Here is a 20,211-nt window from a genome sequence, read left to right as displayed (position 1 = left end):
TATATATATATCCTACGTATAATATTCCTTTATATTATATACATATATATATTTTTTTTCGTTTGTAAAAAAAACCATTGTGTATGCTGAAGGCATTTTGTATATACATATATATATGTATATTTAGAGATATATCTAAGATAAAAAAATATATATATATATGTATATTTAGAGATATATAAAATAGAGATATATCTAAGATAAAAAATTTAATCACATGTTTCTGTAAATCGTTTATTATTGTAATCCTTTATTATTTTTTATATGTAAAGAGATAAAACAATCCACTCACTTCAACGAAAATTTAGGTAAGTGCATAGGTTCCTTGTCATCTAAAAACATACGTGTCATTGTTTACAATTTTTTACGTATTATTTAGCTCAACTATTGAACGAAAATTTATGTAGACACACAGGTTCCTTATCATTATCATCATTTCAAAAACATACGTGTCATGTATCATTCAGCTCTTGCTTACAATTCATGCTTAGCTTTTGTTAATTGTCGGCCATTTACCTTTGCTGTTTACCAAATTCTTCTGGACAGTATCTGTTTTCTGCATCATTGCATGGCACCGCTTGGTTATATTTGTAATTTCCCATTTCTTTCATTGACTTGTAAGATACAAACAGTCTTCATGCAAAATCGACTGCATACTTCAGCTTTGACTTCCATGTAAACCTTGTTCTCGGTTCTTTTGAATACAACAATTCCCACGCAAGGTATTCTCTGAACTTCCGTCTCTCTGGTTTCTTTGTTTATCAGAAATTCTACGGTTGCTGCTTTAATATCTTTTATTCAGCTCTCCAACAAATTTGCTGCACTGCTGTCTGCCTTAGCTACCAATGGAGGTATTGTTTTGCTAGATTTATTAACAGGTCTGTTAGTCCATAGTTTATGTCGGTCGTTTTTGCTGTTGTTGCTATCAGTATTTTCTGCTTATCACGCTTAACAAGCTCCTACTTTATTCACTGTGTAATTATATTATAAAAAATCTCTTCCATTATAATACGGACAACATGAGTTCCTCTAAGTTACATCCACCTAACAATGCTCTGAATGTCCGTGAGAAAAAATCTGAGAAGAATAGAAAAAAAAGAGAGAGATTTGCTGCTCTGTCGGTAGAAGAAAAAGAAGCTCATCGAAAGAAAAATAGAGATGCGTATCACAGAAGAAAGTTAAGCAAACTCTTGTCCAAGCCACTTGCTGAACAATCTCAGCAGATTTCCAGACCATCAGATACTCCAGGCTCTGGTTTACTAGCTATTTCTAACAACTGTGCTGATGGTAGCTATTTCCACCGATGCAATAACCTGTTGCCACGGACGAAGATATTAATGTCAGAATTAAGTGAACATGGTCGATGTGTCACATGTATGTTTCGCAAGCTTCGTTCACCCTTTCTTTTTTTTTGTTGTCTGCATGTTGAGTTTCTGTTTACCCTCTATTGCAGCTCCAAATCTTCATGGAAATGCATCTGCTCAGAAAATTGATGCGTATGTCACCAAAATTGCCTCTCCTAATCCTCAGCTCTCTGCATGTAACAGTCAATCTGGTGGATCAAAATTAAAGAACAGTGTGTCTCACTTTTCCACTTATGAACAAGGTCTTCATCCCTGTTACTTTTATAGAAGTATTACTACCATTATCATAACTGTTGCTTCAAAATACCATTGTATTGTTCTAACATTCTTCAATTGCAGGTAGTTCTTCAGGCACGAACCACAAGCATGTCTGCTCACATCATACTACTCCATACACTTCAGGTGGACCACTACTTTACCTAACTTTGTATTAAATATTGCCAGATTTTATTGGCCATAGAAATGTATTTTTGAACATATAACTGGCCACCAGGTTCTTCATACTTATTCATTTATTCTTTATGTTAAACTTACAGCTAACTCATTTGTCTGTATGAGCTGCTACAACTTCTCTCCAGAGAGTATTGAACAAGTTCCAGGTATTTGATGCTTCAGTACCGTCATATATTTTGTTTCTTCTTAAATTACATTCAGTTTGTTTACTGTAAGTGACACGATGGGTTCCTCTTTATAGAACTGTCATCACTTGTTACACGATATCAGGCTACTCGACAGTTACTAGGATCTACTGCTAACAAAAATGGAGGTTTAGGTTGTCCTCTGTCACCAAGTTTCATTATTGTAATACTTGCTACACCATCAGTCTACTTCTCACCGTTGACAAAATCTTCTGAATAAATGTACAGCCAACACAAAATCAGTGCTGGAAAAAACTCAGACCGTTAATAAGACAACTAAGAGACCAAAAGGTATTTTGAATATAGTTTATTGTACATGTAGAGTTCTGTTCCAAACCTCTACTCTTCTGTTCAATAGTTACAATTACATTGAATGTATTGTAGGGAGAACAAATCCAGATGGGATTGGAGCATTGAAATTCATTAACGATGAACCAGACATGTTGCCTTCAAAGCCACATTGCAGTTACTGTGAGGCAAAAAAGTTCCATTCTGAAACACCAAATTTTTGTTGTTCTAATGGTGAAGTGGTTCTCCAGCAAAACAAACTTCCGGATATTTTGATAGAACTATATACTGGTCGGTCTGATGAAGCTGCTTCTTTTAGAACATATGTCAGGACATACAACAACATGTTTGGCTTCACCTCTTTTGGAGTGCATTATGATAAATCCCTCTGCAAAAGAACTAATGGCATTTACACATTCAAAGTCCAAGGACAAACTTATCACTTCATCAAAGATCTGATTCCATCTGGAGGTTCTGGCGTCTATCTGCAGCTATATTTCCATGACACAGACCATGAGTTAGAAAACAGACTAGCTATATCACAGAAGCTGACAGAGAGTATAGTAAAAAAAATTATGCATATGATGGAATCCAATCCTTACGCTTCTTTTCTTCGAAGCTTAAAACATGTTCCAGATCTTGACTCATACCAGATAGTACTTAAATCCCATTCAGAAAATGATCAGAGGGTCTTCAACCAACCAACTGCATCTCAAATTGCAGCTTTATGGGTGGAGGGTCAGGAATTTAAAGAAGGATACACGAGACATATTCAAATCTATACAAAAGAGGGTAAAGACCACCTGTTACAATACTATTATGGATGCTATGATCCATTGCAGTATCCACTGTTATTCCCGCTTGGAGAAACTGGATGGCATCCTGGTATAAGAAGGATAACTATGGAAAATCCAAAGAAGAGAAAGAGATGCAACAAAAAAGCTAGCTGCACTACTCCTTTTCCTAATTACAGATCTGCACAAGAGCTACTAGATGCTGAGGAGCAAGGTATGCATAGACTCATAATCTAGAATTATATTCTCCAGTATATACTTATAAATATTATGATGCTTACATTGAACAATTGTATTGCAGGTTGTAACGATCTGGAAAACAATAAGGAGTTTGTATCAATGCGTGAGTATTATTCATATAAATTGCAGATGCGAGAAAAATATACTCCAAGTGTACTTAATACTGGCAGACTGCTACAACAATATGTGATTGATATGTATATAAAGATAGAAACCCAGAGACTTGATTACTACAAGAATCGACAAGAATTAATAAGAAGAGAGCAGCTTCAAGGTATAATGGACAGTGTAGTAGCAGGGCATTGCCAGGGATCAAGGGTAGGGCAGCGAGTAATCCTCCCAGCTTCATTTATAGGTGGTCCACGTGATATGAGGAGAAGATATGTTGACGCCATGGCTCTTGTACAAAAATTCGGCAAACCAGATCTGTTCATTACAATGACCTGCAACCCTTCATGGCCTGAGATCAAACAACATATGCTTCCTACTGATGAGGCTCATAACAGACCAGACTTATTAGCTCGGATTTTTCATGCTAAACTTGATCTTCTCAAAGAAGAACTCTTCAGAAGAGAAATCTTTGGACCAGTAGCTGCCTATACCTATGTAGTTGAGTTTCAAAAACGTGGTCTGCCCCATGCTCATTTTCTCATAATCTTGAAAGCAGGGTCCAAGCTCTACTCCACAGAATCTTATGATAACATTGTGAGTGCAGAAATTCCTGATAAGATGCCCAATCGACATTTATTTAATATGGTCCGAAAGCATATGATCCATGGTCCTTGCGGAAAACAAAATCCAGATAATGTTTGTATGCAAGGAAGTCAGAAGAAGAAGTGCAAAAATAATTACCCAAAGCCATTTGCTGATACAACCTTCCATGGAGAGAATACATATCCCACTTATCGCAGAAGGAAAGATGGAAAGAAAATAATAGTTCGCGGACATGAGTTGGATAATAGATGGGTAGTTCCATACAATGGATATCTGTTAGCAAAATTTGACTGTCATATAAATGTAGAAATTTGCTCCACAGTGAAAGCCGTGAAGTATATATACAAGTATATATATAAGGGGCATGACAGAATACGTTTTAGAGTAAATTCAGATGCTTCTGATCGACCAGATTCTAACATCCAACCATCTGCAATTGATGAAATAAGGGAATTCCAGTCGGCTAGATGGGTATGTGCAGTAGAGGCAACTTGGAGAATCTTCAGATTCCAGCTAAGTGAAATCCATCCTTCTGTCATTCACCTCCAGCTCCACTTAGAAAATTGCCAAGCAATGAATTTCACACCCGATCAGGACCTTCGAGATGTGGTGAGGAATAGGCATGCAAAAAGAACCATGTTAACAGAATTCTTCTATATGAATTCAGTGGACAAACTGGCTCAGCATCTTAAGTGCACGTACAAAGAATTCCCAGAACACTTCGTTTGGTACCCTGGCAAGAAGAAATGGGAACCCAGAAAACAAAAGCATTCTATTGGTAGAATTGTCGCAGCAAGCATAGGAGAAGGAGAACGTTACTTTCTTAGATTACTCCTAACACATGTTAGAGCTCCAACATCATTCGATGACCTCAAGACAATCAATGGAAAATATATCAGTACATTCCGTGATGCAGCTATCCTTAGAGGCTATTTTGAATCAGATACGTCGCAGGAGCAATGTCTTGAAGAAGCTAGCTCGTACCAGATGCCATACATACTGAGAAGGCTATTTGCAACTCTCCTGGTACACTTCCCTCCATCAGATAGTAGATACCTTTGGAAAAAATTTGAATATTCTTTATCAGAAGATTTCATAAGAATGTCAGAATTTACACCTGATCAAATACGATACAAAGTACTTGAACAGATAAATAATTTTTTGCAATCAATGGGAAAAGACATCAACTCATATGCTCTGGTTCCACATGCTCTAAACTTTAATCATATGAACAAGAACACAAGAGACACAACAGCAGAAACAACAATCACTGTCCAAGAATCTGATCTCCAAGCAATTTATCAACTAAACTGTGACCAAAAAATTGCTTTTGATATAATTATCGATGCAGTGTTCAAAATAAAGAAGGGTTGTTTTTTTATTGATGGCCCAGGCGGAACAGGCAAAACATTTCTCTATCGAGCACTCTTAGCTGAAGTGAGATCAAAAGGATTCATAGCACTTGCTACAGCATCATGTGGAGTAGCAGCTTCAATATTACCTGGTGGAAGAACATCTCACTCAAGATTCAACATACCATTAGATACAACCAAAAATACCAACTGCAGAATCAGCAAACAAAGTTCATCAGCACAACTTCTAAAATCAGCCAGCCTTATAATTTGGGATGAAGCTCCAATGATGAATAAAATCTCAATAGAAGCTGTTGATAGATTACTCCAAGATTTAATGGACTGCAATGACTTATTTGGATCAAAGGTAATTGTCTTTGGAGGAGATTTTCGTCAGGTATTACCGGTTGTTACTAAAGGCACAAAAGTGGATTTTATTGATGCTTCCATAGTAAATTCATATATATGGCCACAACTTCATAAACTTCACCTGACAGAGAATATGAGAGCAAGACATGATCCTGAGTTCATTGAATATCTACTCCGTATTGGAAATGGAACAGAGCCTGTTATCAATAACAACTCTATCCAAATACATACTGCATTGCTGATAAGATACACAAATGACGAAGATTCCATCACAGAGCTCAGTAAGGCTGTATTCCCGGATTTAATGGCATTCTTCCATGATGATTTTTCAGCCGTGAACCGTGCTATACTTACAACAAAGAACGAATTTGTTGATGACATCAACCAGAAAATCATACATCAATTACCTGGACAAGTCCAAGAATACATCAGTAGGGACAAATGCATTGACGATTCTGAACAGACAATCATGGAGGATTTCGTGAATGCCTTAACACCCAATGGATTTCCTCCTCACAGGCTGCTCCTCAAACCGCATTGTCCAATTATGTTGCTCAGAAACATTGATCCCCCCCAAGGATTGTGCAATGGAACGAGGCTCATCTGCAAATCTTTAAACTCTAACATTATACATGCAGTAATAAGTTGTGGAGAGTTCACTGGGAAAGAGGTCTTTCTCCATCGAATATGCTTCAGAATTGAGACCAATCCAGACTCTCCAGTATCTTTTGAACGCATCCAGTTTCCTGTTCGACCCTGTTTCGCAATGACTATTAACAAAGCTCAAGGCCAGACGTTGGATTTTGTGGGAATATACTTACGTGAACCAGTTTTCTCACATGGACAGCTATATGTGGCAATGTCCAGAGCAAAAAATAAAAACTCAATTAAAATGCTCATCAAACCACCTATATTTGATCCTGAACAAGACTCAATAACAAATAATGTAGTGTATAAAGAGGTCCTCGATTTAGCACATGAATGATTTGCTCACTCACACACGTGCCACTCTATTATATTATCTGTATTCTGTTTCTATATTTTTTTTCACAAAATCATCCACCAATTATTCTTTCAAGTTACAGGAAGACAGAAAAGTCATAGCATTTGCTGAAATTATTCCTGGACTTCGAGATTGGACAACAATAGTTCAGGTTCTTGACAAACAGAAGCCGCTCCTATCAAAAGCAGGAAATCGCTATCAGAAGCTTACACTCATTGATGGGCAGGTAAATACACTACAAAACTTCCTGAATTCTTACTACACCTCAAAATACATCTCACATTTGAATGGAACCAAACCTTTTGTACAGGGCACCACAGTGGAGGCTATGATATACAAATCAGACATAGAATTCTTTCGCAACCACTTTCGCCTGTATATGCGTTACATGCTGTCCAATGCAAGAGTTGAATATACTCCACTGGAATATCGTGTACGTGAAAATCAATGTACTTGGTATATTGACAACTCCACTGTTGTCCAGGCAATGGATGAACCAAATCCCCCAGAAATTCCTCCTGTTTTCAGATTCACTCCTTTCAGAAGATTCTACCAACACATTGATGATACGTCAGACATAGGTAATATGCAAAACTCAGATATATAACTATCTCATATTTGAAAAACTGCTAATTAATTTCTCCTTGATGAATGCAAAGAACAGATATACTTGGCATTGTCGCAGAGGTCCATCAACGATTTCACAAAGGCACTACCCCAACTAGAGAGATTGTAATCATAGACAAAAGGTAATCATTATTGTAAAGAGAGTAATCAGTCTATATAGATTGTGCCACCAAATTCAATAGATAGATATAAAAAAACTAATTTTAGACATCTAATCAAATACATTGCAGCTTCATGCCAGTCATCCTAACTCTCTGGGGTGATCACGAGACAGATGAAGGCCAAGCAATTGCCAACATGATTCAATCAATGCCACTCATTGTTGGCCTTCGACTGAGAGTTTCATCATACCACAGTAAGTATAGCTCAAAATATCACAAATCCACCATTCATATACTTCACCACATCTTAGAATATTAATATCATCTTCAATTACATAAAACTGCAGCTCTAAATCTCTCAACAAAGTTTGGCTCAAGTGTTTTGGTGAACCCCCCAATACAACAAGGTTCAATGTTGAGGCAATGGTAGGCGCTTGCTTCAATTAAACTGTCCTCCGATATGTTATAACAGAGTATTTGCAATATTCTTATAACTAACAATTGATATCTGCTCACAAGGGCTATGGAAAACAAAACACAGATCAATGACCTCATAACACAGAGAGCATACCTAAACCGAACCAGCCTACTACCACAACCTACAGAAGATGAGCTCTGCACTATCAAAGAGTTCCTGAATTTACCAATGGTGAGCTTCTGGAACTTTCAGAAATCTAACTTCTTGGCTCATTCACTTATCTACCAAATTAGGCAACTTAGAGTCTTATTTCTTCTCAGAAAAAAGCTTATTGGATTCAAGGAAGCCCACGATTCCTTGACAAAAGCCAACGGCTATGGTATAATGCATGCTCAAACTGTCACAAATCCTTCAGAGCTAAACCTCAATGGAAGATTATTTGCACTTCCTGCAACAAGAATGTTAACATTCTTCCAAGGTAACCATCACAACAGCAACTTCACAAACTACTTCAATAAACATTGTTTCACTAATTACCAACAACAATTACAGGAGTAGGTTAACCATAGAGCTGGCTGATTACTCTGGAAACCTCACACTTGATTTGTATGACAATGATGCACAGCAACTATTGCCCTTCACACTGCCACAGATTCAAGAACTCGAAGGCAAGGTCAGTATACATTCATATGCAAAACTTACCAACCTCCAGTTAAACATAAACTCATATACATTGTATAGACTAATACTCAAACACAAATATTGCAGCATCAGCTTGATTACACAGCTATTGAACAGGCTATTGAGAGTAGTATCCTCACCTGCTTCGTGAAAAAAATGACTGGAAATCGTGGACCTGCCGACACAGAAAAATACGCAGCTATCATAGTGCACAAAGCAAATGCTGCAGAACTAATATCAAGCACTTCTAGAAATTCAGCTTCAACTTCCACTCCTTCTACAAATCCACTTACAGCTCCAGAATCATCGAACTTGACCACCAGTTCAACAATTCTCAATGCAACTGCTCAAAGTTACAGGGGAGCAACAAATTTGGACAGCAATTTGTTCACAACACTCAAAATCACAGAAACTCCAACTAAGAAACAACGCACTGACCCGACTGACATGGAGCTGTAGATATAGTATATGCATCTATGCTTTTGACCAACCTTTTGAACATCTGATGAACTGCCATCTCCATCAGTGTACATAGGCTATCGTTTGTGGGTTGCTAAAAGGTCTACACCAAGGCATTAGTCTACCCTACTCCAAACTATCTGCATCAAAGCTTTTGACCAACCTTTTGAACATCTGATGAACTGCCATCTCCATCAATGTACATAGGCTATCGTTTGTGCCATGCTAAAAGGTCTACGCCAGGGAATTAGTCTACCCTACTCTAAACCACAGCTCCAATTATGTTTTTGAACATTTTGTATAGCATCATCAGATATGTAGCTGTGCTTTTGAAGTGCTGAAAATGAAATCAGATGTCTAACTATGATTTTGAAATACCATGTAATTGATGAATACTATTTCACGTTACTGTTAAAAAATGGTCAGCTCATTTCTCGAAATAATTAACCTGTGATTATAGACTTATAACCAGTAACTAGATAAGAACCTCATATGCTTTCATTATATCTAAACTCCAATTCAATAACACAATCACAACATCTAATATGGTAAATTTATTACACAAACACTTACATTATATCAAAGTACCAAAACAAAATACACAGATCCAAATCCTTCAACATAGTGCAAGCCACAAACTAATGGCCCCAACATCTTCACATAATAATTAGTACATATGAAACACAAAAAAAGCCCAGAAAACCACTAAATCATAGCACTCTCAGCAGCTTTCTTCTGTTCTTCGACCTCAACTTGCATGCGGTGAGCAATTATCTGAAGAAAAGGAAATTCTCCAATATCTCCCAAAACTTCATCCAACACGGCAATCCTCTCAGATCTTCGATAAAAACTCTTAAACAAGTCATATATCTCATTCCGCAGCAAAATATTATTTGCCAAGGCCCTGTTAGAACTATTCAAACAGGTGGTATCTCCATTATGGCCAGGCAAAGACCCCACCACACCAGCTAATGACAATCGATTGAACATGACTTCAACATCAGGATGCAAATCACGTAATACCGCAAAACGATTATGAGTATACTCCATCTCTAAACCACGAAAAAAAACATCTACATCCTATGCTCATATATATATACACAAAATAGACAGTGAGTTTGCATGCCTTATCCCAAAGATTCCCAAAGCCAACATTTATGCACCCCTGAAAAAAAATCACATGCATCTGAACTCAATGAGACAAAACCATTTATTACACACTGCTCACGTGAACTATCTATAAACTCTATGCATCTGATAAAGAAAACTTCAAAATCTGTACAGCACTACAATCTTGAAGTGTTGAAAATACTTCATCGTTCACCGCCATTATTTCACCTGTCACGAAAACAAAATCTCGTAAACCAACAACTTAAACTCAGCAAACCAGCTCATACTTATACTCCACGTCTCACTTTCAAACAAATACGAACTGTGCGCATGTGAATAGCAGAAAAAATTACTCTGCTGCTAAAGAACCAACAACTTAAACTCAGCAAACCAGCTCATACTTATACTCCACGTCTCACTTTCAAACAAATACGAACTGTGCGCATGTGAATAGCAGAAAAAATTACTCTGCTGCTAAAGAATGTGACGTACACTTAAAATAAACAAATGAAAGGATAACAAACTCAGACCAAAAAAATTTGGCTAGAAGTATTATTTAATTCAACAACTGCAAACATGAAAAAAATACTAAGCATTAAATACAGCCCACTGTACATTTTAAGCATCGGCGCAGATTTTAAATACTAAGACTAACCAGTACTGAACCACACTAACCTGCCGCCCGCGCATTGCGCGGAAAAACGCACCTAGTAAGATGCATAAGAAGTAGCTTTATATACATACGATATAATTTATTTTTAATAAAATATAATTATAAAACAAAATTTTGTAAACCTCGCGTGATACTAAAAATTATATATAAGATATAATTTTAATTTTAATTTTTATCAAATCTTGACATGAACTTGAGACCGTTCCTGCCCCGCCTCCGATTGGACGATAGAGGAAAGACTCCCAGTCCTAGGAGAATAGAATATTCTACGTACTTAATTTTTTCTGCGCACCAAGCATTTGATTCCGAGAGATTGGAACTTTTTCTGTAGGGCGAGAACCGCCACATATTCACATATCCATCACCCATATCCCCCGCTGCTCCACCAGTCACCGTCCTAAGGGTTAATACCACTTTGTCCCCCCAAACTTTGGACGATTACCCACTTCAGTCCCTAAACTTCAAAATGGGACACTTAAGCCCCTAAACTTATAAATACCTCCCACTTAAGGAAAATTGTTAACAAATTCTGAATGCCGTTGGTGGTCAAAGTGTCCCATTTTATAAGAGTTTAGGGATTTAAGTGTCCCATTTTATAAGTTTAGGAACTTAAGTGGGAGGTATTTATAAGTTTAGGGACTTAAGTGTCCCATTTTGAAGTTTAGGGACTGAAGTGGGTGATCGTCCAAAGTTTGGGGGGACAAAGTGGAATTAACCCCGTCCTAATTCTTCCCCTACTTCACCACTAAATCGACTTCTGTTACCAACCACCACCTCCAGCGCCGCCGAATCATAATGGAAGTAGAAGTAAAGCTCCGTTTACCAGACTCAAACGCCCACCAACGCCTCTCCACTGTCCTTTCACCTTTCCACCTCAAAACCCACGTCCAAGAAAACATTTTCTTTGACGGGCCTAACTCTGAGCTGGCCACCAACCTCGCCGCGCTCCGCCTTCGCTTCTACGACCTCGACTCCCAATGCGTCCTTTCTCTCAAAGCAAAGCCAGTGATGTCCAATGGAATCAGCCGCATTCAGGAAGATGAAGAGCCCCTCGACCCTGTCATAGGCCGAGCTAGCGTGGCGGAGCCGTGGCGGCTGTTACTCATGGCCGATCATTCTTCACAAATAATGAAGAGAGTGAGAGAAGAATATGGAGTTGTTGGAGATGATAACAAGTGTTTGGTATGTTTGGGAGGATTTAGAAATGTGAGAGCAGTGTACGAATGGAGTGGATTAAAATTGGAGCTTGATGAAACAAATTATGATTTTGGGACGTGTTATGAGATTGAATGCGAGACTTCTGAACCTGAAAGAGCTAAGAATTTGCTTGAGGAGCTGCTAAGGAGTAACGGGATTGAGTATTCTTATTCAAAGGCTAACAAGTTCGCCATTTTTCGGGCTGGAAAGTTGCCTCAGTGAGTGCCTAAATTGTAACTATGTATTCTTCCATTTTGATATAAGCCACTCTTCCGATACTATTAGTGTAGCTAATGATTAATACTAAGCTTTAAATTCTTTTTCTTTTTTTTTTTCGATGACCAAAGTTTGAAGCTTTGGATTATTGCGGTACTAGAGTATATTAAGGTTTAAAAAGCTCTGGATTAGTTGCTATATCAGTTGAGCAAATGGTATCTCTCACTGAACAGTTTGGTCAAGTTAAACTTGCATGCATTTACTCATAATTCTTCCCTATGGTTTAGTTAGCTGGGGCCGGAAGCAGCTCTCTGATCTTATACAGTTTGATATGATCAATTATGTCTAACAAATCTTGGTTGTTGAAGGAGACTGTTCGCTTTTTGTTTCTAGAAAAATGGGGAGGGAGGGAGGAAGATGCATACTAAGGCTTTAACATGAGCACATAATATGATTCCCTGGGAAAATTATTCGCATGATGAATCTAACAGCAAAGATCAACACTGGGAGAAGTACGAGGAACTAGTGGTGTTGTTATTTTCTGGGTGAAGGTATTGAAGTGTATAGGTTGAACGCTGCAGGAATCACCAAGTGACATGTATTTAGAATAATAAAACCTCTGCATATCTGTAACTTCGTCATATATTTCTTGTTCGGCCGCTAATCTCTATTCATCTTCACCTTCCTTTTGCCTGTCCCATAGTCTCATGTGGGCTTCATTACAAGCATAGCGTTGTACTTAAAGATATAGATGCTTTTCCATTTCATTTCCTTCTTGCCGCTTTAGTCTACATATGGCAGTAGGTTTGTTGAAGAAGTTGCAGGGGTTAGATAAAATATATTTCCGAAGTTATACCACAATGGTGACTCTTTTTTAATTTTTTTTAGTTGTAAAAAAATTACTGTAGTAACTTTTTGATTTGATGTATGTAAGATACAATGATGGTTGGAAAATGTATTGTTAATGCAAGCAAGTAACATACCATCCAAACAAAATATCATCTTGTCCATAAGTAAGTCGTCTTCCTTCAAATAATGCTCAATTTAACTGATGAAGCCACGAAGCGAAAAAAGGGTGAGGCATCAGAAGAGAATTAAAGTTACTCAATTTTTCTTCTTTGCTGTATGCTTGTCTTCCTCATCTTCTTCATTGTCGTCCTCTTCTTTTTCTTAAATTGCCTTCAATCTAAAAGATAGAAATTCTAGATTGTCAAATAAAAAGAAAATAATGCTCCTAGAACGGGGGTGAAAAAGCCAAAATAATCCGCATGGAAATCGCTGTAGCATTTCTTGCATCTCTGACCTAGTGTATAAGCAGCGAAAAAAAAAAGTTTCAAGAAATGATAATTCTGAACTGCTTATCCAAGCAAATGCAGAATTTTGATGTAGTAATCAAGGTTAGGAGAACAGACATCTCAAGAAAGCTCTTCAGTCACTATTTAGGATAACATATAAGAATGGAGTGATTGGATTCTCTAGAACCTTTTAAGAACAAATATACCACAGAGAAGCAACGCCTTCTAGGTGAAGTGCAGAGAATGTACCATGAAGAAAAGCCAAAGAAGGGACTCTTGAGCAGCCAGAGCTGAACCGACCACAACAGTGCAGACCATTTTCTCCAAAGCAGCTCTAGAAGAGCAGAGACTTTCGAACTCCATTTTCCTTGATATCTTTTTGTTTCTTTTGAGCTTAGACCGGAGACCAGATTAGAAAGAAAGTTGTAGTTGTGGTGGGTTGGGGTAAAGGGAAACCAGAGCGACAAGAGTCCTTTGACGTACCCTGAAGTATGGACTGAGGAGATAGAAAGGGCTATGGGCCATTAACTTCGGATGTGCATGGATGGGAGGGAACATCAATTTCTGGGTGAAATTTGGCTTTTCGTCTGCAAATTGCCCCAGATCTTGGTACCAGTTACCGCTCTAAGTCTAAAGCTGGTCGAGGTCCATTTGACCGCCGGTGTCATGAAGATCCCAAGGCAACTCAAGTCATGAGCATTTACCATTTTTGCACCCCCCAGGAAATAGAAGCTTAGCATCATTTTAGCGGCAAAACTAATGGAATAATTTATTTCACATACGCTTATCTGCACAATGTATGTCTGAAATGCTTTAACATATCAACCTTTGGTGGGTGACCAAGATTGCAATTTTTCTGTTACTTCACTGATGAAAATATTCAAGGATGGAAAAGCTGAAACAGGTTCAAGACCAGATTTGATATCCACTAAGATTGGCAAGTTTTACTAGGTTTGCTCAAATGAATTGGTAATCGCTCTCATCCGTACGCCTTAGGAGTACAAAATTGCTAATGACCGCCGGGACTACAGACTAGCGGCAGCTTCATTTTACAATATTACCATGAACTCGCCGGAAACTTCAGGAATTCTAGAAAAACATCGAAAGCGAAAGAAGATGTGGACTATTGATTGAATCTGCATGAAACTCAGGCTTCCACAAGCATATCAGAAAATTTTTTATAGTTTTTATTGTTTTCACCACACACGATAAAATAGTTAACTCGTTGTTAATTACTAGAGTCTTAAGTAGTGGAATCACAATAAACAAGCCCTAAAGCCCTTCTCCAGCTCCTGTGCGTCTAAGTTCTTTCCTATGAAGACGATCTTATTTACTCTTGGTTCATCTGGGAGCCATGGTCTATCCGGCGAACCTTGGAATATGTCATGTACTCCCTGTTAAACAGGATAATAGTTATTACAAACAAGAAGGTATGCCGATCATAAAAAACAAGCATGCGATAAAAGCCCAAGACTGAAAAAAATAAACATACAAGAAAGCATTTGCTAAAGAAAATTGGGCACTGAACATGTTAGCACCATACCATACTCCACTCTACTCTTGAAAAAAATGCTTCAATCGACTCCATATGTGACATTGTCCTATGCAGAATTCTAAATTAAACCATATCTTCCTACTTGTTAATTTCAAAGCAGCAAGCTGAAGAAAATTATGTTGTCATTAGACCCATCTATGTGCTTGGCCTCATTACTAATGATGTAGCTAATGACTCCTATTTAGGTACTAATCCGGAAAAAGAGCAATCCAACTGGAGCTGTAAAACTTTAAGCTAACCCAAATGCAGTAGTAACCACATCCTGTATATTATTGCGAGATTGAACATTGCCTAATGCCCTAACCAATTGCTTCGGTTAACTTGGGCAGAGAGTTTACTCAGCAGCAGGTAGCTAACAAGTAGAAAGAATATTATCTTTAATAACTTAAACCAAAAACTTCGACACTTGTACAAAATAAATTAAAGATCAACTTGCAATAAAAGCCATCTCAGTGTCCAAAAGGATGAAATGATGAATAGCATCGAGTTATTTCCAGGAAGTTACAAAGAAAAGCAGAGACAGTCATTAGTAAACTAGTAATTGGTGAGCAATGTGACTGCTGCTTTTCCTTCCAAATGTTTCCCCTCTATCTGAAAACCATGTTGGATCAGCTCATAAAATTTTATTCCAAGTTACTCGTCATTTTTTTTTCACCAAACCTTTTCCAGAAGTAGTCATATAATAAAAAGGGGTAAAGCATTATGCTTTTTCCCCATCTAAACAGAATTGGGCTTGTTATGCTCCTAATTGCAAATTTACTGAGAGAATCATCTAACAAGTTAGAAATATTCAGAGAAAACTCATAGCATTCTGAAAAGAAGTCAATCACCTGGAAGACAAATCGCTCATTCATTCCATCAACTGACAGAAGACCTTTCATACGGTATATATCCTCGCTTCGTTCCAATAACAATGTACCCAGCCAAATGTTAGCCTGAGATATTGAAAGTAAATGTTTTTCAGTCCATCAAACTCAGCAATCTCATCTTGCAATGAATATATTGAATCAATACATATTAAGACTCCCTAAAGCTGGAAGATCAATTAGAATAAGACTACCGAATAAATCACCAACAAACAAACCTTCTCAAGATCTAAGCGTCCTTCACAAACTATGCTGACAGAAGAAACACCAGGGTCATGAGTGTGATCATGAGCAAGGTGATCATGATGTTCTGCAAGAATATCCACAATAATTCAACAAGCGATATAAGTGAATGATTTCCAAGATGCTAGCTATTAGCATCACCACTAGTAAGCAAAATAAAGCATATCGAAGTAATCAATCTCGAACCACATGCTTACAGATACATAAAAGAGTCAATAATGCACTATCAGGATACATAATTGGAAGCCAAATAAGAAATCTGCCAAGTTTCAATCCGAAGTCTTACTATGAGCGTTACTCTCATTGTAGGACAGATGACACTACACTGGATGGGGTGTGCTGGGAGCAACAGAAAGCATGACTAAAGTTGAAAATGCCCACATTTCTATGAGTTTCAATTAGCAGCAATCCAACGGCTCTAAGAAACTCAGACATGGCCAAGGATGTGGAGCATGTGGTTCTCTTAACAAAAAGACATACAGATAGAATTCCATATCAACCTATAAAGGTACTAAATATTCAATAAGGAAAGAAAGCCATGGATTCAGGTTGAAACAAAAGAGTTTTTTTTTTGTGTTTGTGGGGGGGGGTCTCCCAGAGAATAGCAACTCACTCTCCAGATAATGGATGGTAAACCTTGCTGGACAGAATTGGCGACAAATCACATGACTAAGCAAAGGACAGCTTATGTTTGTGGCATAAATCTATCTAAGCAGCGGCAGGAATCATCTTCAATAACTCAGATGCATGCTAACTCTAATTTCTACTCATAGCAGGCCCATTTAACTCTGTCATTACTGCGTACCTTAAGTAGTGCAGACTGCAGAATAATGTCTTAACTTAAGCTATTCCTAATATCTAAGAAATGTAGGGTGGACTTGCCGTGTTTATGGTCGTGTTCATGGTCATGTTCATGTTCATGTTCATGATGATGGTGGTGATCGTGGTCATGGCCATGGCTGGTGTGATCTTCCTTAGAACTTTCAGCATCGACAGCAGTTTCAATTCTGCAGTAGCATTAACAAGTTCAAGAAAAGAACGTCCATCAGATGAATGCATGAAGGCTTGTATTCTAAGCTCCAACAACAACAAATTTAACACCTGATCATACCCGACAAGAGTTTAAAGTAATAAGGAAGGTTAAATTGAAATATGAACAGAATTAATTCTGAAACATCAAAAAGGTGTTCAACATCTGGATACATTGTATGAGAGCAGAAAGTGCCTTAGATCAAAGGTTTATATGCTTCTATCTACAAACACCAAAAACTAGTTCATTATATGGCCCATCAATTGTATTTTGAAAAGTATCTTTTATTATACAATTGAAATTTGGGAAACTTGAACGGGGATGTAAATGCCATCAACAAATAATTCTAGTATAGTAAAAACCAAAAACTCATCTTCAGTGTATTCAATAGCGATATATCAACATAGTATTTCAAGTATGGAGGGCAAACTCAAGCAAGGGGCTGTCGAGTCAATAAAAGAAGAGACAACCAAGAGTACATAATTCCTCAAATTACAGATTCAAAATTTTTCTCTATTATTTTCCCAAAATAGCATTTATGCACACAAATTCATCAGATTAGCTAAAGTAGAAAACTACAAGTTACATTCACTTCTGCTGAAATCATGGAAAGAAACCCCAAGTTTGTTTATCCCATGACAAGAAAAAGAGACAGTGATTATGCTCAGACAGTATTAGTTAAGACATTTTGCAAGAAACAGAAACCATAAATTGGGAGATACACAAACAGATGGCCAAAAAATTGATAGAGTCAATAACAAGAAGCAGATAGGCGTCGGAACCATTCTAAAGAAATATTAAAAGAAGTACAACCTTTCCAAGTCAAAGCCTCCAATTCCAAGAACATAATCCAAATCTACTTTCCCAAACTCCGTTCGCTTAAGTTGAGCCATACGGTTAATGTTCTGTCATCAACCATAGCAAACTTTAATCAAAGACTTCACAAAAAGATGCATCTAAAATATGGAATACAAGAACACTAGAATGGCTCCCCTCCAGCTCCACCCCACTCTGCCACCTCGGCTAAGCAAGTCTAAGAAAGAGGAAGTTGCTAAGAAAGAGAAAATCCACCCTTATCCTCTGAACCTCTCATCTAAAATATGGAATACAAGCTCAGTTGAATAGCTTCCCCCACCTCCCAGGCTCCCACACCAACACCCACCCACCACCACCCCCCCCACAAACACACACAAAGGAGGGCTGAAGAAAGTCCTAAAGAAAAAGAAAAAAAGGAAAAAGTGCAAAATGAAACGGGAAGAAAGAGAACACCCACCCTTATCCTCTGAACCAAAGAGGCAATATCTCGCTCACCAACAAGATCAGTCTGTAAGCAACATAAAAAGAAATATTAGGCAAGATATACAGGTGCAATTATCATAGAAAAGATTTAAGATTTTCAGTATAACCTGCCATAATCTTTTTCAGAATAGACATAAACTATCTAAGGAACTTAATATAAATTCAAAGTGCAATCAAGCCCTGAATACGTCTTGCAGCCTAGGCATTTGACAGTGGGGGAAAGTGAAGAAATGGACACTGAACATTGCTAATTAAGAAATTGTCTACCTTGTTCACTATAATACGGTCAGCATAAGCAATCTGCTCGACTGCCTCATTAACTATGCCTTTAGGTTTGACTTCATCAAGGTGAAAACCAGCGTGTTTAGCATCAACTAGTGTTACAACACCATCCAGCTTAACATCATTGAAAACCTGATCTTCAGCATAAAATGTCTGAATAATTGGTGCTGGATTTGCCAATCCTGCAATGTAGCAAGAAGCATTTGCACTTCAGTCATGGATACACTATTGAAATACAAGTGCAACGTCAAAGATCCAGTACCAGAGAAAGAGTTAAAAATATCATTGAGAAATATAATAAGCAATTCTTTTTGTCTCTATTACCAAGTATCTTCACCGCATTACCAACACAACACAAAAGTTCTACTTCCTTTGATGCTTACCTGTAGTCTCTATTACAATATGATTAAATTTCCCCTTTTTTCTGTTTACCAATTCTGATATCATTCTCACAAGATCACCCCTTACTGTGCAGCACAGGCACCCATTGTTGAGCATGACAATGTCTTCAATTCCGTCCGCTTTTGCAGCAACTAATGAACCATCAATATCTACTTCACCATACTGTAACCAAGTAAGTAGTTGTAAAATAGTCAGTTAGATAATCTCAAACAGTTTAAATCCCATTTCAAAACAAAGTCAGAAATGTAGATTATCACGATGAAAGGAGGGCTAGATGCCATACCTCATTCTCAATAACCGCAATTCGTTTTCCATGATCAGCAGTCAGTATATGGTTCAACAATGTAGTCTGTCCATTACATTGAATTAAATAAAATATTAGTAAGTATCCACATGTTCAAGCTAAAAAGTAAATTAAAATAATAAATAATAAAAAAATATGTGTAGGTTTCAGTGACACAGTGCATCATGATGATTACGATACATAACAACTTTGGAGGCAAAAAGGGAAAAGAAAAATATAGCCTTCAGTAGGGCAATGTTCTCAGACTGAAGTTTCCAAACTGTCATCACCAAAAAGGAAAGATACATTAGGAATTATCACATGAAATAGAGTGAATTTCCCTCATTTTATTCCTCATTGACATTATCTGGACAACCAGAGGGGCAGACCTAGTGGAAGTAGCTGTTGAACTAATATTCACACCTTATCCGTATATTGAACAAGACTTCCAAGAGTAACCACGTTGCTCCAGAGCTCACCCTAGCATACGATATCCAAATCATTATCTTTCTAACTGTACTTTTATAGTTATATCGGTTGGCCGAGTTATTCTTCACACTTGACTTGGAACTATCGCTCCCTTCACGGCCTTAAAATTTAAAGTAAAGTAAATTTTTTCATCATTTGTACACTAACATAAAAATTACTACAAAAAATCCACCAATCAAGTCCCAATAAAATTTCTAACAGAAAACAAAGTGATTTTTTTAAA

General features: G+C 37.5%; 2 protein-coding genes across 2 annotated transcripts in view; one reads left to right on the top strand and one right to left on the bottom strand.

Annotated features, from left to right (window-relative positions):
- The first annotated feature begins 11,504 nt into the window (after window positions 1–11,504).
- LOC113766943 (triphosphate tunel metalloenzyme 3-like) lies at window positions 11,505–12,903 on the top strand. Its single transcript, XM_027311100.1, has one exon. The coding sequence runs from the start codon at window positions 11,627–11,629 to the stop codon at window positions 12,248–12,250; it is 624 nt and encodes a 207-aa protein (XP_027166901.1). The 5' UTR covers window positions 11,505–11,626; the 3' UTR covers window positions 12,251–12,903.
- Window positions 12,904–14,641: 1,738 nt separating this feature from the next.
- LOC113765826 overlaps window positions 14,642–20,211 on the bottom strand; it is a 17,242-nt gene continuing 11,672 nt past the window's right edge. The window contains exons 7-16 of the mRNA XM_027310073.1: window positions 19,923–19,979; window positions 19,500–19,574; window positions 19,198–19,378; window positions 18,800–18,996; window positions 18,507–18,557; window positions 18,047–18,138; window positions 17,086–17,210; window positions 16,179–16,270; window positions 15,925–16,029; window positions 14,642–14,933 (exon numbers count right to left, since the gene is read on the bottom strand). Coding sequence (XP_027165874.1) covers window positions 14,796–14,933; window positions 15,925–16,029; window positions 16,179–16,270; window positions 17,086–17,210; window positions 18,047–18,138; window positions 18,507–18,557; window positions 18,800–18,996; window positions 19,198–19,378; window positions 19,500–19,574; window positions 19,923–19,979 — 1,113 coding nt within the window. The 3' untranslated portion in view covers window positions 14,642–14,795. The remainder of the gene's footprint in view (window positions 14,934–15,924; window positions 16,030–16,178; window positions 16,271–17,085; window positions 17,211–18,046; window positions 18,139–18,506; window positions 18,558–18,799; window positions 18,997–19,197; window positions 19,379–19,499; window positions 19,575–19,922; window positions 19,980–20,211) is intronic.

Source organism: Coffea eugenioides, chromosome 3 (assembly GCF_003713205.1).
Source record: "Coffea eugenioides isolate CCC68of chromosome 3, Ceug_1.0, whole genome shotgun sequence".
In the NCBI taxonomy this organism is placed as follows: Eukaryota; Viridiplantae; Streptophyta; class Magnoliopsida; order Gentianales; family Rubiaceae; genus Coffea; species Coffea eugenioides.
Note: the sequence above shows the minus strand (reverse complement) of the source record. Positions and strands in the feature narration are given on the sequence as shown.